Here is a 19,637-nt window from a genome sequence, read left to right as displayed (position 1 = left end):
AAGAAGGTACCAGGGTATTCATTCCCAAGATGAATCTTATTCCGAGTGATCCAGGACTACCCTTCAAATTCAGGCGCAGGCAATTTCCATTGACGCTTTGTTTTGCAATGACAATAAATAAAAGTCAAGGTCAATCTTTATCTCAAGTGGGGGTTTATCTTCCTAAGCCTATGTTCACGCATGGGCAACTTTATGTCGCTGTCTCTCGAGTAACTTCAAGAAAAGGTTTGAAGCTGCTCATCCTGGATGAAGATAATAATGTTTGTAAGGAGACCACAAATGTTGTGTATCGTGAAGTTTTTCAAAAAGTATGATCATTGGTTATGTTTTAGAATTGTTGTTGCTATAATTTAGAAAACCAAAGTTGCCTATTGTTTGGAAGTCGTTTTATTTTTAATTTCTTTGTAAGACGTACTGGTCATTATAGACATGCAATTTCTATATAAGCAGATCCTCCTGCCATTGACTATTAATTCATGCACTTTTCAGGTTTAATAATCCGTGAAAGCTTTTTTTTTTTACATTGTTGTTACCCTAAAATACAATATTTACATTAGACCATTTGTTTTGTAAAAATTAAAAACAAATAACAATCGGCGTTTCTGTAGCCCAAACTATATTTATACACATCCGTAAAAAATTAAACGTTTGCATTTACCGATTACGTGTATGCATGTGAAACTGACTATTATATATAAAAAAAATACATATTTTTTAGTTTTTATGATTAATAAAATACATTTTGTCAACAAATATTATTATACAGTACGTCGACGTATTTTTGCAAAAATATTACGTATGTTAAGTTTAACAATGAGTGCATCTTATACTACAAATAATTAGTACAAATATAATAATCCAAATACTTTTATGGTTATATGCAATGTTTAGATATTTCAAATTATATACAAAATTAAGATGATATTTTTTTCATATCAAATTTAAATTATAACCACAATTATAACTTTAAGATAACATAATATAAAATCTATACATATGATCAAAAAAGTTTTTTATTTCCCCGTGCCATACTAGTTGATCCAAAAGAGGATCCCAAGTTGCCACCCTTACAGGATTTTCACCCACCGTTAACCCCAAGTACTTAAAAGGGAGTGACCTTTCACTACAATTCAAAAAAATCACACGCCATATTCATAAATTCAACCGGGACATTCACCCTCATAAGGCAACTCTTGAAAAAATTAACTTTCAAACCCGATGCCATTTCAAAAACCTCTAAGCATAGCTTTGAACAACCAAAGACTTTCCAACGTTGCATTTCCCATACATAAGGTGTCATCGGCATATTGAAGATGGGAATAAACCTTACCTTCCTCCGAAGGTTAAAGCCCTCATACAAGTTAAGTCGCACCGCATTCCTCATCAAACCACTAAAACCTTCGGCCACCAAAAGAAATAAGAACGGAGCTAATGGGTCACCTTGTGTATTATTCGCGTGTTTTATCGCTTTAATAGAAGTAGGACGTTACACTGCAGACTTGAACATATGTTAGTATTCCAATTGTTCTTCAATACTTTGTCATCATCAAAATCCTAGAGGACTTCTATGAATCATTCTTATTCTAACATTGTATGCAATAGTTATTTACATTTATTACTAATTGATTTTTGGGTTAATAGGCCTTTACCCCCCTGCAATATAGGTCACTTTTGGTTTTCCCCCCTGTAAAATTTTTCTTTTAGATTCCGTCCTTGTAAAAAAATTTTGTTTTGAAAAACCCCCTAGCCCAGCTGAATGTGCATTTTCGCTGATGTGGCACGCTGAGTCAACGTTTTCTGATGACGTGGCACGCTGACTGTATAATTTTTATTTATTTTATTTTTTATTGTGTACACGTGGCATTTGTGATTTTTTTTTAAAAAAATTCTGAAATTTTTTTTAAAAAAAAAAAAATTAAAAAATCTAGAAAAATTTATAAAAATGAAAATATCCGATAAAATAAAATAAATACTCATAAAATGAAAAAATCTGGAAAAAATTCCTATTTTCTTATATAAAAAAAAAATCTAAAAAAGATCAAATTCCTGAAAAAATTACGAAATAAATTTTCTTATTATAAAAATTTCTTCTAGATTTTTTCATTTTACGAGATTTTTTTTATTTTTCCGGTATTTTATCATATTTTTGTCGTTATTTTTTATTTTTATAAAATTTTTAGATTTTTTTTCCATATTTTTTTAATTTTTTATTACTTTTCATTTTTATAAATTTTTTAATATTTTTTTCGTTTTTTTTTAAAAAATTCCCAATTTTTTTTATTTTTTCAGCATATTTTTAAATTTTTTTTCGTTTTTTTAAAAAATTTTAATTATTTTTTAAAAAAAAAAATCACAAATGCCACGTGTACACTAAAAAAATAATAATTATACAGTCAGCGTGCCACGTCATCAGAAAACGGTGACTCAGCGTGCCACATCAGCGAAAATGCACAGTCAGCTGAGCTAGGGGGTTTTTCAAAACAAAAAATTTTTACAAGGACGGAATCTAAAAAAAAAATTTTACAAGGGGGAAAACCAAAAGTGACCTATATTGCAGGGGGTAAAGGCCTATTAACCCTTGATTTTTTTGGTGCAATTTTTGTTTTTTATTGGTAATGATTGTGGTTTAAATGATAATTTCATTAAAAAAATTAAAAAGAAATCAATTTTCAGAGTCATCAATGTTAATGGGGAGAAATTTTTGCAGAAGTCAATGTAAATTCAAGGCACAATTTTTTTGGTCAATATTTTAAATGACAAAAAATTTCCATTAAAAGAAATCAGTTTTCAAAATCATCCATGTTAATGGGAAGAAATATTTGATGAAATCAATATATCTAAAGCGCCTAGGCCAGATGGATTCCTAATGGAATATGGTGAATGATGATTTCTGCAAGCATATATCTAATTTTATTTTTTTTTACAAAATATATTAGTGGTGCATTCATTTCTCTTATTCTCAACAGGAAAATGATATTTCTCTTTTTTTTTTTTACAAAATATATTAGTGGTGCATTCATTTCTCTTATTCTCAACAGGAAAATGATATTTCTCTGGATATATCTAATTTTATTTTTTTTTATGGTGCATTCATTATTGCTCTTTATTCGTGAAGAATTTTTTTATGTTATTTTTCTAGAGATATAGCATTGCTCTTCCCAAAATAGATGTTGTGATTAGACTATTGCATCATTGGATAATGAAGTAACTGGCGAGTGAATGCTACTCTATACAATTGTGGCCAGGCTTGATTATCATGGTGTGGATCTTATTCTTCTATAGTTGTTTTTTCTTCTGATATCAGTACTCTCTTTTGTCACTCTTATTGTTCATACTTCAAACAATCGTGTGTTTTTTGCAGGTTCATCGGCTATTGAAGAGAACAAGCTCAATGAAACACCTTCTTGTGATTCTGCAGAACTAAAAAGGGATGAAGCAATGAAACTTTTGAAGGGAGTGTTACATCTCAAACCTATTGTTTTAGAGGAATTATCATTATCTTCTTCTGACTTCCCAGGTTACCATGTGATTGATCTGAAACCTTTGCGAGGCGGTTCATTGAAGCAAAGAGAAGAATTTTTCGAGATAGAAAAATGGTTGGAGAATGGAACGAATTTGGCATCATTTCAAAAGAGCATTCCACCGTCAAAGCCGATGCCAAAGCCAATGCCATCAACAGATTCATTTTCAGCTCATGAAATTGACTCTTTTTTTTTTTTTTTTTTTTTGGGTGGTGGCCGGGGTTTGAACCCCGGATCTTGCATATATTATGAATTGTCGCTACCAACCGAGCTAAGTATACGACGACCATGAAATTGACTCTATTAAGCCATCATCTAAGTTGAGTGAACCTATAATTGAAAATGCTATTGCAGCTGGTGAGACTAATACAGATCTTGACATTCTTTCATAATCCAAAGTTTGACAACTCTAGGAAGTCAACAGGTAAAGGTTTGACTCTGAAACCTGAACGAATTTATGTATTATTATGATAGATGCTGGCAAAAAATATGCAGGAATTTACAGCTTCTACACGTTACTCTATATGTTTATTTATCAAAAAGCTATATTTTGTCTATGTAGTTGCATTCCCTAGTGGTTCCAGACTGAATACACTACAGTTGTGTTACGCAGTGAATTCATATATCAAAGAATAGTTGGAAGTGATTTTCCTTCCAAAAATGCCTTTAGCAGCACCAAAGATCTCCCTGGTTGTGAAAATGGAGCCTCATGAGATGCTCCTCTTATGGTTGCAAAGGATAACATGTCACCATATACTTGTGTCCATCCAGCTACCTGAAAAATCAAATATCAAAATAAGTTGGTTTTAAAGGTATATTAAGTTTTAGTGTAGCAACTTACTCTTCCAATTTCACTATTTAGTTAAACTATTTTATTTACAATCTTACCATCTTTAATCTAATCTAGAAACTGATTTAAATATGGACAATGTTAACGAGTGTCTCTGGAGCATTCTTTTAAGGAAAATTCTAAGGTGAAGAAGTCATGAGAATGACTTTTCTGGTGAAGTTAACACTATAGCATCAAAAGTATAGTGAGTAACACCCCCACTGTTTGTACAGTTGCATCAAAAGTTCAGTCATCATAGTATCATCAATTCATCAGATTAACAAGACTACATTTAATCTAATTTTATCCTACCTTATTTTAAGTGTAACACTTAAGACTATCACATAATATCATCAACTCTGTTTGCATGTTAAAGATACCAACGATAAAATAGTACTTGTAAGTCCAAGATGTTGCAAGCATTACTAGATGAATTACTATTGATCATTAATCAGTAATCAACAATTTAAAAATGAATCAAACATTAAGATCAAAATTAACTTTTCCAAAAAAGTCAGTTGTCTGACTGCATCGTAGAAGCGCCACCCACAAAGTGTAACACTCAAGACTATCATATAATATCATCAACTCTGGTTGTATGTTAAATATGCCAATGATAAAATAGTATTTGTAAGTCCAAGATGTTGCAAGCATTAATTACTATTCATCATTAATTAGTAATCAACAATTTAAAAATGAATCCAACATTAAGATCAAAATTAACTTTTTCAAAAAAGTCAGTTGTCTGACTGCACCGTAGATGCTCCCTTCTTTTAAATAGTAATGTTTTATGAAAATATATGTAATTAATGTATTGAAAATCAAAAAATTTATTTTTTTATAATTTATTTTTTTAAAATCTTTAAAAAATATTGTGGGGCACTCATTATACCTCTACACATATATAAAAGGAATATCAAGTTTTTCTTCTGGATAAATGGGATTGTATGCATTTTTTATTTCAATTTTAGCATTTATTTAAAATATTTTTCTCCGTCCTCAATGAAATAACTTAATTTTTTTCAAAATAATCACATAAATTTTTTTACTTTTATCATTTTTACTAAAAAATACGATGAATATAGTAGGTGAAACCTAAACTGTCTATTTCACAGACTGAAGATAATACATAGACACAGACACGTCAACATCGTTAATTTAAAAAAAAAAAACATAGGATTCCGACATTGATGCATCTTATTTATCTATTGTAACATATCCTATAAACATTGTGGACCACCAAACAAGTCCATAAAGATTTTATACATTCAATACATACCTGTCTTCCATTAAACCAAGTTCTATAGGACTCTGTTGTGTTCAAACCGATGTCTTTGGCTAATCCATTTACTAAAGACCGTGTACCAATCAACGGTAATACTGAATCTTGATCTCCACTGCAGAGAAAATATAGCTTTGCTTGCTCAAAAGTATATGATAAAGTAACCAATGGTGAGATTGTAATGTCAAGAAGTAACACTTACTAACCTGTATACAAGAACTCTTACACCTGACTTAACAAGTGTTCCCAGAATATTTATGGTTGGAATCTCTAAATTTTGCATGTTATATTTGAGAACTCTGTCACATAAAGAAAATGGTATCACCATTAGTATTTTTTTTTTTTTACACAACCTTACTTAACTCCTTTCAATTATCAACAAGAGTCCTTGAAAAAAAAAAATTAATCAAGAAAGAGGGATGAAGAGAGGAGCAATATAAAGATGAACTACCATATTTGTTTGCTTCTGAATAAATTTAACAATATAAATAGAGGAATATATTACTATTCTATTTAATTTTGAATTGAATCATTAACTGAAATAATGTTACCAATGAAGTTGAGAGAAATTCTTTGAATCATCAACCGATTCTGACTTTGGTTGTAGGCGCTACACGGGATGTTAGGGACATTATTGCTAATCCAGGAGATGTTGATGTGATATTTATGCCGTATTTATCATAGTCAGAAAAATAAAATTTGAAAGGCAGCCTATCAAACCCGCTCTAAGGGTCCTCCTCCCTCCTCTCCCCAATGAAGATTAATTACTGGAATATCAAGGGTATAGGTAATTCGAACTTCCGAGTTTCCCTTGGTGATTTATTCATAAAGTGAATTTGTTTGCAACCAATCTATATTTTTCGGGATGGAGATTGTTGTGTGGATAAATTAGCCACACATGGTTATAGCATCCCTGGAGTTTCTTGGTTCAGTTCTTTTCTGCATTTTTTGTTTCAAGATTTATATCCGGATACAAAATGTTTGCCTATTTACCGTTTTCCTTGGATTGTTATTCTCTGATGATGTGGATAAAATGAGCCATTTTTAGTTTTTTTTTACAAAGCCAAACTTAACTCATTTCAATTATCAACAAAAGTCCTTGAAAAGATATTAATCAATAAAGAGGGAATACATAGAGGAGCAATATAAAGATGAAATACCATATTCGCTTGCTTACGAATAAATTTAACAAACCCACCTCCCTTCTCTCCCCCAATGAAGATTAATTACTAGAATATTAGGGGTATTGGTAATTCAAACTCTTGAGTTTCCCTCAGTAATTTATTCATAAAGTGAATTTGTTTGCAACCAATCTAATTTTTCCGTGGAGATTGTTGTACGGATAAATTAGCCACTCAAGGTCGTAGCATCCCTAGAGTTTCCTGGTTTAGTTCCTTTTGCATTGTTTGTTACAAGACTTCTATCAGGATAGGAATAGTTTGCCTATTTTTCCTTCAATTGTTATTCTATTTTTGCTGTTACTTTTGCTTTTTGAGAGTTTTGTCATAGTCCCCCTTCGTGTGTGTGTGTGTGTACTATTGCCTTTTTAATACTACTTAATTTCGTCCCTAATTACAAGGCTCTTTTGAGAAAAACACGGGAATTAAGAAAGTTGATTGTTGAATTAATTTTGTTGACAATTGTTATTGTTTTACATGTTTACCATTTATAAAAGAGAATTATGGATATTTTCAGAGTATTTATTATATATTACAAAAAAAAAAATATGCAACATAAATAGGGATATAGTGGTAAAAAAAAAAAATTAATATACATTGAAATTTGAAATAGGTCTTATAAAAAGAGAAAAAGAAAAACACAAAAGGATCTTATAATTTGGGACGGAGTTAGTAATATATATTGAGTAGATGGTAGTGGATGGGAGTTTCAGTTAAAATTTAAGGAACATTTTGTAATTTTAGTGACTAACTCATCAATGCAATTCAACTTTATCCAATTCATTTCCATAAAATAATCTCAAGTGATTTTAAGAATCATAATAAGTTCTAAACCTAAGTCATCTTTCATATCATAATTCCTGAGGTCTCTTTGAATGACACAAACACCCCCTTTAGTTTTAAAATAGACACTAACTTCCCTCAAAGTCTCTTAAATAGATAAATACCTCCCCTTTCAACTTAACACTGTTAAATAGTCTGTTAAACGTAAACTGTTTTTGTTTCTATTGATGATGATAATCTTCATCCACTAAACCTATATTTCTGCCATTTTTTTATTTCAAATCTTAACTATTATGGTTAATTTCTGAACAATTTAATTTTTTTTAATTTCGCATAGCAGTTCCGACCACAAGGTGTTTGTTATTCCTGTATGAACGAACACAAAAACCAAACGGGAAATGGAATTCGGAACGAAAACAAGGAAGCAAATCAACCTATCTCCCACTATTGAAGCTACTGTGTTTCATATGTTGTAGGATTTAATCAATTGTGCCTGGAACCAAAACGCAGTACCAAATAAACATAAATCGGAATGGTCGCGTGAACAACGTATCCAAAAAATTGGAAATTCAAATATCCACAAAATCATTATGTACGAAAGCAATAAAACGAGAACATAATTTATCCAATAGACGAGAACTAAACGAGAACATAAGCATTTTGTGTTGCTTCCATGGATGAAGGAAATATTTAGGTGTTGAGTGCAGGGAAGTTAATGTTGACGGAAGTTAAAAGGTGTTAAACAGTAGGGGAGGTCATTGTTAAATAAGAAAATAGAGGGGGTGTCTGTGTCATTTAACGAGACCTTAAGGGAGGTGAACGTATTTTTCCCTATTATAAAACTTACCCACTACAAGTGGTCCATGTGGTGATCCCTACAAGCTTAGCATGAAGAGCTTCTTGCACTTCTTTCCTATTCAAGTATGTGAATGTTTCATCTTCCACACAAACATCTATCTTCTCTCCCTCTTGCTAAAACAAGACATGAAGGTATAAGCATATGAAAATGAACATAAAATAGAAAGAGAATCTAGGTTGAAAGGGAGTGGAGAAGTGTGTTTACCAATTGAGTAAGCACATATGTTTGTTGTTCTACTGTTGATAGACACACATCAAGAGTAACATCATATGAATCAATATATCTACTAACCTGTCCATAAGGTGTCACCTCAGAGGTAAGAGTTTAGTTTAATAGCTTCAATGGACGGAGTTTAAATCCACTCAAAACGAACTATATAATAATTATTAATTATTTTTCCTTCCCAACTTTTTTTTTTTTTTTTAAATAATATCTACTAACCTCCATTGACACTAGCCTATTAACTCTTGCACAAACGGTAGTAAGTGCGCCGTTTGCATATTGTCTTCTAATTTGTGAAAAGTTGCATATTTTTGTGAAGGAATCATAGGTTGAATCTGATATCAGTCCATGAGACCAAAGATACTCAGCTCTAGAGTTGAAATCTGTGTTGAATTCCAGAAGAGGATTCCCTATCTGCAATATCAACAAAGTAATAAGTTGATGTTATTCATGTTGACCTAAATGTTTCTTATTCTATAATTATCAAATGTGTGAAGCAATGTCGTTTTAGTCTTTACAAGAATCGAAATTACAGAAATATCCTCGAGAGTGTCGTCAATTAGTAATTTTATGGATCAAATTGACTAATAGAACACACATTATAATAACTAATCAAAGACGTACACATTCGAGGACTACAAAGACAAATAAAATACACAAGCAGAGATATTTTTGCATTTTGATTTATTTATAGACTATATTGACCGCGCTTCACACATTTAAGCACGAAAATGCATGTTTATTCAATAAAAAATCTCTCATATATGTGCACTCACTGCAATTCCCTTGAGATTGAATTTGCTTTTGGTTTGAACAATGAGTTGTGCAAGTTGGGGTACATAGTGACCTGACACAAGCATGAATTAATCAGCACAAGCTCCAAAATGAAAATAAAATACTATTCATTTAGCACAAAGGTTCTTTACCTGCATAGCTCTCCCCTGTGATAAAGAACTCGTTGTTTTTGTATTCTGAGAATTTAGTGAACCAATGTTGTAGAAAAATAAGATTATCCCTTGCTGCATATAATAGAGCTAGTATCAAATCTTGATTAAGATGATACCACACTAAAGTAAAAGTGCATGTTTTTGTGAGTATATATATGGATCAAGCCTTAAGGTGATTTTATTAAAATTGTGTAAATAAAGCAATCTATGTTATGTTCTTATTTTTCTCTAAAATCTAGTTTGGTTTAAATATAATGTAAATTTCTCAGCCTAAAACAAAAACAAATTTTTATTAGTTCTATTTAATCTTAGGTTTGTATTCAAAATTAATTGACATTTAAACAACCAAATTAAAACGTAACAAAATAAAGCTTACCCCAAGATAAACTTAGTGTATGTTTGGTTCTGTCGTAACAAAAATTTATTATGAATGGATTGATTCAGACAAATTGTGTTGAACAATAATTGAAACCTAAAAATCATTTGTAATAAATTTCTAATAGAAAACATAAATATGCAAAATTTATCTTACCCCTTTGTAATCAATTTTGCATTCACCAAAAATGAAACGAAAAAGAAGTTAATAATTCAACTCAACTTCTTGTGATAACTACCATTCACATGCTATTTTGCACATAAAGAAGTTAAAAAAACCTGTCAAATAATCGTTCACGGAGTCGTAGAATGATTCATTTGTAGAATAGGAGAAACCAACACCAGCAGGCGATTCCAAGTATAGCATATTTGCCTCTGCAACAAGTAGGAAACAGAAAGCAATTTAGAGTAATTAAGCATAAAAGGGTTATCAAAATTCAACTAAAAATACAACAAAATTGCGTAGTGCTTGGATTACCTTTGTTCCAACTGTAATCATTTTTAATAAGACCATTTTTAGTTGGTTTGAATGGACCATGCTCCACAAAAGCTCCAGCTCCAACCGAAGAACAACCAGGCCCTTCAAAAACACAAAACATCTTAATACTTCGTTTAAATTCCTAGAACATAAAAAGTTTAACCATTTGCTTTTCTCGGTCTCTGCACAAGATGAACAGAGACTGATCATCCAAAAATTACTAGACAAAGGCGTCGTATATAGGCGGAACGACTAAAAAAAAAACCCAAATAGACACCAAAACCCCATCACGTAACCAACAACACCATTAACAAACAACCACCAACACCAACATCACCGCCTAAATTAAAACCCAGTTGCAAAACAACCACTGAAAAAACAAAGTCCATAAAACCCATCGCTCGCTACCCATCCAAAAGACCCCTAAAAACCACCCCACCCAATGAAAAACCATCCCTCCAAATGTAGCACATATATATAGATTAAAAGTGTATTTGGTGTCTGATACATGTCGGATTCAATCATGACACCGACACATGTAGTTAATGGTTATACTCAATCACTTTAATTTTCTAAAACTCTTTATTGTGTCTATGTATCAGTGTCATATTCGGTGTCTGTATCTGCGAGGATGCTTCATAGCTACATACCTCCATTTAACCAAAGCACTACTGGCTTGGAAGCTGGTTCAACTTCTGCTTCAACAAAGTAGTAAAACAAAGCTCTTTTCTGCACTTCATCAACTGTAATGTAACCAGCATATTGTTGAAATCCTACTTTTGGCTGCTGAGGTAAACTACTTATCTTATCAACTTCTGAAATGGAATTTACTCCTACAGTAACAAAAAATATTATTGTTGCAATCACAACACATGAATGAGTCTGAGATATCATGGTAATAAGATCTGACTGAGAAGTTGTTGGTTCTGTTGCTTTTTATTCTGCTTTGGGATATGATTATGAAGGTTATTTAATGAAGAAGGAATATATAATAAAGGCTATATATGTGACTATTTTAATACTCCTATAGTATAATATACTATGTGTGAACGTGGATATTGGGTCCATGACTCTGCAGACATGTTTTGATGCTGACCCCAATGTCTCGAGTCTTGGAGTTTCATTTTTTTATCTTGCAGGTTTAGTGCTCATTTTGATGGTGGTGCTACTCTTGTGTTTTTGTGAAGTATTTTCAATTTATTTAATTATACATAAAGCATACAACAACAATCAACAATTAGATTTTATCTCACTAAATAACCGGTTACATCGATAATCATGTCATAATATTGTTTTATCATAAATCATATTTTAATTTAACTCATTAATCTTTAGATATTTTTTAATAGTTTATATTCTGATCTATCTAAGTTTTTCTTTGAATCTAGATATCTGACTATCTTCTATCTGATTTACACTCTTTATTACAGAACTTATATGTATTCTCTCGAGTCGCTAAAACCACCAAACTCTATTTTCCATCATCTTTTAGCTATAAGTGTTACCTTAATTCTTCAATATTTTCATTTTTAATTATATTTCATCTAGTCTTATGACGCATACAACCATCCAACCAGACATTCTCATCCCCTTTACATCAGTTTATTCTTGTGTTGGTTCTTCATTGTCCAAATAAAACATCGGTTTTAATTTATATATAAAGCATCTTTTATATATTTAAATTTGAAAGGAAATCAGACTATATGATCTTTTATCATGTCATGATGACATTTTGTTTCAATTTTTATATAACATTTATTTGTTTCATAGAAATTAGAAAAAGGATATGAAATCTGCTTGAGGGTTTATGTGACCTCAAAACTTGTCCTTCTCATCACGAGATAAAAGGTCAGTGCACATCCACAAACTACACAATCTTATTATTGGGTCTTGAAAATGACAATAGTGTTGTATAGTCAATAGTGGGTGATGAATCATTGTGTCCTCTTGTTGAAATTTTTGTCCACATCTAAGAAAATTACAGTTGCATGTGATATTTGAAAAATAGTACTATATATTAGAATATGTCAATACAGAGAGTTGACTTTTCCTATTAATTATAAATTATTAGAGTTAGGATCCGTTGACATCAAACGTCAATGGATTCGTTGACGTCAAAACACAACCATCCATTTAAGTTTGATCAAAGGCTCACAATTCTCATTAAAAAGTCTCCATAAATTTTCACCTTTCTTTGTGCGAGTCACGCTCTTTAGTTTTCTTTTGTCTGGTCTCAAATTATCTACTATAACACCACCAATTATTCACACTCAGTAGAGTAATTGGATGTTCCTTTGCATCTTCATTCACCCATGGCTAATTACTCATGTGAATCACAACCTATGTAAATTTACTAAATCGATTGAAATCTATTTGTATATTTTTATGTTTTTCTTTGATTGTTGGGATTTTAGGCGTGGAAAATATACATAATTGAAAAAGCAATTGCAGATCTGGATGCATAATTGATAAAATCAAAAGTTATGGGTTTGGTACAACTTTTCAACAATTTTTTTTCTCATATTCACATTAGATTTTTATTCTCTCTCTTCTTTTTTTTCTCTTTATTGTTTTTGACGATAAGAAGAAAGAACAACAATATTATCCTTCCTTAAAAAAAACAATATTTTCCTAAAAGTTATACCAAAAATAGTTCATTACTCTAAATATATTATCAAAACACGTCATCATAACTCTTGGAAACCATAAGATCAAAGACACCATTAATTAAGTACACCTTGTTTAACCAAAGTGCAGAACAATTGGCAACAAAATGAACCAATCACTTTAGGAAAATTGTTCTTTAAGCTTTCAAAATTGCTCTAACACCCCAAAATTATTCATTTATCTCCAACAACAGTTAACCGTCATTCGGGGCAAAAATTGTCCAGCACTTAAGTGTGGTTCATTCCTTCAATAAAAATTGGGTAATTAACTGCAAATAGCAAGAAAGGGTCTCAATTTAAAGTTAAGGCTTAATTGATCTGCCGGTCCCTTAACTTATTTCTTTTATTCAATTTGGTCTCATAAGTATTAACTTTATCATACATGTTCCTTAACTAATTTCTTTTATTTAATTTGATCCAATTTTGATAATTTTAATTCCTTAGAAAAAGAGACCGTTGAATTACGGAGGTCTATCAGATTTTATAGTATATCACCACACCTAATTAATTTACTTTCTTCTTCTTCTTCCCTTATCTTCCTCTACATTCATCCTTCATCAATAAAATTTTTGAAAAAAAATAAACCTACTATTTAATCACTACACCACCATCATTGTCTTCTTCAAAACAGTGATTGAATTGAATCAAGCAAACATTTCACAAAAGCAGTAGCAATAACTCCTTAACTTCAACAACCATGGCAGCATCTTCTCTAACATCCTCATTCTACTCCTTCCCATTCATAACATCCCCCAAACCTAATTCTCTTCTCTTGTTCCTTTCATCTCAAACACCATACCCTCCATCTCAAATCACCACCATCACTGTTTGTCTCAGTTTCACGAGCTGCAACACCCACAACCTCAATTAAAAGAGTTATGATACATAGACATCCTTAGGTGACAATACATCCTTTGACATCCACACAAAAATCTGACACGTGGCCACATGGACCCTGCATAAGCACACTTTCTCTTTTCTCTCCTCTTCTCTCTTCCTAATGTATGGGGTGTATAAGGGTGTATGGGAATAAAGGGTGTCTATGTACCATTTTCCCAATTAAAATTGACAAATTCGCAATCTCTGCTACTCCCTCAAAGGTTCTTCCTTTTTGGGTTGTTTATTTCAGATCTTGAGATGAGAAAGCACGAGAAGGAATATAATGATATTTTCTGCTTTAACAGGTTGGCTCAATCCAGCTTCGATAAGTTTTAACACTGTCATCAAAACTGAGTCCAATGGCGAGTAAGGGAGTTCAACCATGAATGAAAACAAAAAAAAAAGCTAAGATTTTTCCAATGGATTCCTTGATTTATGAAAGAGTAATCAAAACCCATAATGAAAATATATGTATCGTAAGTTTTAGATCCAGTGGTGTAATTGTTTTGATTATTTTTTTTTATTAACTGCTTGAAGATTTCACCTTTAGATTTCAATCTCATTTATTAATTTTTCATAAAAAAAAAAATACATAACACCCACCACCCCATGATTTCTAGCCACTCTGAGATTTTATTGGCTAACATTAATTTCAGGACTATTTCCTGATAAAATCTAAGGGTTATTATTCTGCCATGTCATTCTTAAAATTTTCTTGATAAAATCTTTCTTGATATATAGCATTGCTCTTTATGAAAGTTAATGATTTTTTTTTTTTTTGTAAATACTGAGAGTGTTTATTGAGAGAGTTATTATGATATTATTTTGAATCAATTTTTGGATGAGGGGTTTGATTATGTAGTTTATTATGTTTAAGTCTTTTTTTTTAAGAGTTTTTGTTTAAGTTGAAATGTGAATTTTTGAAAGAAAAAAAAGGTGGGATTTTTATTTTATGCTATAAAGATGATGATGAAGATGGAGGAAGAAGATGAAGAAAGTAAATAAATTAGGTGTTGGTGATACACTATACAATATGGTAGACCTTCATAATCCAATGGTCTCTCTTTTCAGGGGATTAAAATTATCAAAATTGGAACAAATTGAATAAAAGAAATAAATTAAGGCACGTGTTTGATAAAGTTAAGATTTATATGACCAAATTAAATAAAAGAAATAAATTAAGGGACCGACAGATCAATTAAGCATAAAGTTAATGGACAAATTCATATATGTCAAGATAGGGTCACAAATAAGAACACAAAAAATGCATCACAATTGAAAATTGATGGCAAAATTCACATACCACGTGATGGCTGTGAGATTTTCTTTGAGTAGGAATAATTCCCGGAACAAAACAATATTGAGTAATCAAAAGAATAAAGATTGTAAAAGAATGACTAGAATTCTTTTTTCAACTACAATAGGGAAAGTTTTCTTGTCAAAAAAAAAAACTACAATAGGGAAAGAAAAGTACAAAAGATTCTTAAAAGCGCAATCTGTTGGGGAGGGATCTATTAGGCAGTTAATTACCTAATTTTTATTCAAGGTATGAACAACAATTAATTAAGTGTCTTGGACAATTTTTGCAACAAACAATAATTAACTGTGTTGGAGAGCGAACAGCAATTAACTACCGTTGAAGGTAAATAAGTAATTTTTAAGTGATTGATAACAATTTTGTAAGTTTAAAGAACAATTTTCTCACTTAAAATTAAAAAACACAATAATTTAGAACAATTTCCCCATTAATGACAACACAATAATGTAGTATACTAAAAAGAGCAACTTTTCATAGTAATTTTTTTTGGATAAAGAAAAAAGAGAAAAACGTCAATAACACTTAGACATCATAACTTAGTTGACACCCTAATAAAGTTCACATCCTCTGTCACTCACTCATAATACACACACACAAGAGGGTTCAAACCAAAACCCTCATAAGCCAAAAGAAGTGCGGAAACAAAAGAACAAAAGAACAGGAAAACTAAGGGAAAGGTTAGTTAGATAAACTGTAACGGTCTCTAAAAAAGTCATCGCTAATACACGTAAGGGTAAACATGACATTGAATAGATAAAAAACTGTATCTTTCTCTAATAATTGGGACCAATTTTTTAATTTTAAAATCATCTTATATTAAGTAGGAGTGTACATGAGTCGATTTGGGTTGAGTTTGGCCAAACCCAAGACCCGAATCATATAAGGTACTCCGATTGGATGGAGTAAAATATGTATAACTACTCGTTACACTATTAGATCGGTTTGGACAAACCAGTTAATTTCCGGTTTAGGTTGGGTTGGATAATAGATTACCCAAATTAATTTTCTTATTTTTTTTAATATTAATATGAGTCCTCATATTTTTTTACTTTTTATTTTTGAAGGAGTCATATTTATTTTCTAAAAAAAATTGTTTAACCTATTTTCACTATATTTTAGCTTAAAAATATAATACTCCCTCCGTCCCTATATCTAAGCACCCATTTGATTTTATTTTTGCCCCTAAATTTAAACCCCTTTTCAAATTACTAGATGTATTTATAATTTTTTTTTTCCTAAACATACCCCTAATAAATACTAGAGTAAATTAAACTCCCCTCCCCTCAAAGATGCTTGAATTACACTCCCCTCCCCTCTTATGTTAAAATATACACTCCCCTCCCTTGTAAAGGAAAACTTATACTCCCCTACTCTTAAGATACATGAATTACAACCCCCTCCCTTAATAATTAAATATGGACTACACTTTAATCTATTTTAACATAAATAAATATTTTTATAATATATATTAATTTTGAATCACCATTTAAAAATATAAATTCGTTTCTTTTAATCTAAATGTCAATGACAATTAAATTTAAATATTTTGTAATTAATTTTATAATTTAGAGTACAAAATTCACTTTTAAATAACCATACTTAATCAACTTTAGTAATTTTTCACATATTTTAATTTTATTTTGGGTTGTTTCATATTTTATAATAGGGTTTAAAACTATATGTTAATAATATTGTGAATAAAAAATAGAGAAAGATATGTATTCAAAATTTGATTATATTAAAATGAACCCGTAATACTATTTTTCTTTGAAGTGTGCTAGATTATTTTTTTGCTAGATTATTAGAAATAAAAAAAAAATATTGAGGGACTAAAGCGTAGATTTTAACTTAAGAGGGAAGGGTAATGTAATTCAAGCTTCTCTCAAGGGAGGGGGGTGAAATATTTTCTAATATGTTTTGAATAAGAGGGGAGGAGGGTGTATATTTTAGCATAAGAGGGGAGGGGAGTGTAATTCAAGTATCTTTGACGGGAGGGGAGTGTAATTTACTCTAAATACTACTGCCTTGTATTGAAATATAAAAAATCAAATTTAATACACATACAAAAAAGAATAATTTGGTAATGTTAACACACAAAATAGACACATTAATTACACCAATAACTTTTCTTAAGAAATGTGAAAAAAGCAAAAGGGACTTACATTAAGGGACGAAGGGAGTAAATGGTAATATCAAATTTCATCATAAAAAACTTGGAACAAACTTAAGTTGCATACATAATTGCATTAACATTCGGATTTGTAACTCTAACATGTTTTAATTTTAAATATAGAGAATGTTTTTTGTCAATTTTGAAAATTAAACATTATGACCAATGTTTTAAAAACCGGACTGGACCGGCCGGTTCACCCGGGAACTAGACAAAGCACCAGTCCGGACAGCCTTGTTAGACTGTTAGTCAGCAGAACCGGTGAAAACCAAAAAAACCGGTGAACCGGTTCCGATTTGACCTGCCGGCCGGTCTAGTTTTTCAACTGATTCGGCTTTGCCTTATTGCTGTTCAACGTCAACATTCTTGTTGTTGTTCTTGCGATATGCTTACACATTGTGCCATCGTTAACACTGTTTTTATGTTAGCTTTGATGATGGATCTTGTTCCTTTAATTGATCCTTCTAAAAAAAAAAATTAACTTTAACAGCAACTTGAACAATAATGCAATACAATCAATGACAGCTAAAAATGATTTTAATGGGATATCACAATAAAGAGAAGGAAAATGGGTCAAGAATGGAAGATGAAAGAGAAGATTTGACTGCAGAGAAGAAAAGAGTAAGGAGAGAATAACGTCAAAATATCACAAGAATTCTGCTCATTATTCAAATGGTTCCGCTCACTCTCAAAGTAAAAGTCAAAAATGCCCCATACGCATGTTAACTCAGGTAGCGTGACTTAACTCATACCAGTTATAATGTTAGCGTAACTTAAGTCACGCAGCGTGAGTTAACTCACGCAGCATTTCTCTTCTTTTCACCATCAGCCTCCAACAACTACACCTATTCTTCTTCTTCTTCTTTCTGCAACTTCCCCTTGTTTTTCATCCACTTATAATATCTCTCAAATTATTGGCTTGTCCTTTCCTTCTCTCTTCCATAATTCCTTCTCTCAAATTATAGAATGATGTTGAGTTTTAACAATCGGAGTTGAGTCTTAAAATTATTAATTTTGATAACAAATTAAGTATGAAAGAGATGAGATGCAAAAATCTATGAAATTGAAGCTTCTAAGTTGTTAAATTATTGTTTATTCTTACTATTTTTTTGTTGGATGTTCAACAAATTGAAGCTTCTGATTATTTTTTTTTAATTTCTCTTCTTCTTGGAAGTGTTGTTACTTCTTGTTGATGATGGATGATACTGTGACCAAAAGGATACTGATTATGGCTGTGAATAAACATGTGGATGTGGCATAAGAGAAGAGGAAAAAGCAATTAGAGGGCAGAAGAAAAAGAGAAGAGTATGATAGAGGGAAACAAAGGGAGAGAGTGAAACTGTAGCAGAGGGTCATCAATTCAATCTAATAGCTAGAGATTTCATGAAATTAGAGGTGTGGATCAAGTTTATTGCTGGGTAGTGTAGCATGAAATAAGGAACGGATGGCTGCAGTGAGAAAGAAATCAGCGTTAGTTAACTCACGCTGGATTTTTAGTGTTAAATTTTAGCGTGACTTAACTCACGCTGCATGAGTTAAATCGCGCAAAATTAGCACTAGCGTAAATTAACATGCGTAGGGGCTTTTTGGACTTTTACTTTGGGAATGAACGGAACCATTTGAACAATGAGCAGAATTCATATCACAAAAAGGTTTAAAAAAGGCCCACCAATTTTTGTGTCTATTTTTTCTTTAAATAGTAAACTGAATTTATAAAATTAACAATAAATATATTATTTATAAAATAGTATCCGGTTCAAACGGTTCAACCGATTGAACCATGAACCGGAGGTCACACCTGTTTGATCTCCGGTCTGGTTTTGAAAACATTGATTATGACCAAAATTTTTAGTATTCTCCTTCCAGATGAAAATAAAAATAAAAATATTGTAATTATAGGATAAATAGGTTTATTGAATTTGGTTCTAGTTTTACCCAAAATCCGTTAATTTTTATGGGCTTTTCGTTTTTAAAACCATATTCATCATCCTAATATCAATCACCCAACCCAACCCAACCCACTTTTGAGTTTTTTTGGGTGGGTTTGACCAAGTTTTCCGGTTTGACCCAACCCATGTACACCCTAATATTAAGTGAAGAAATAAGTGTAATGTAACAACACGGGACACG

At 31.3% G+C, this 19,637-nt stretch overlaps 1 protein-coding gene across 1 annotated transcript; it reads right to left on the bottom strand.

Annotated features, from left to right (window-relative positions):
* Positions 1 to 3,876: 3,876 nt before the first annotated feature.
* On the bottom strand, positions 3,877 to 11,631 carry LOC25490374 (serine carboxypeptidase-like 45). Its single transcript, XM_013603789.3, has 11 exons — positions 11,125 to 11,631; positions 10,475 to 10,576; positions 10,276 to 10,371; positions 9,601 to 9,693; positions 9,451 to 9,521; positions 8,894 to 9,088; positions 8,657 to 8,743; positions 8,441 to 8,565; positions 5,839 to 5,931; positions 5,630 to 5,747; positions 3,877 to 4,296 (listed from the first exon to the last, which is right to left on the bottom strand). The coding sequence occupies exons 1-11, from the start codon at positions 11,366 to 11,368 to the stop codon at positions 4,147 to 4,149; spliced, it is 1,374 nt and encodes a 457-aa protein (XP_013459243.1). The 5' UTR covers positions 11,369 to 11,631; the 3' UTR covers positions 3,877 to 4,146.
* Between the last annotated feature and the right edge of the window lie 8,006 nt (positions 11,632 to 19,637).

This window comes from Medicago truncatula, chromosome 3 (genome assembly GCF_003473485.1).
Source record: "Medicago truncatula cultivar Jemalong A17 chromosome 3, MtrunA17r5.0-ANR, whole genome shotgun sequence".
Lineage (NCBI taxonomy): Eukaryota > Viridiplantae > Streptophyta > Magnoliopsida > Fabales > Fabaceae > Medicago > Medicago truncatula.
The sequence above is the reverse complement of the archived record's forward strand: the minus strand, read 5'-3'. Positions and strand labels throughout refer to the sequence as shown.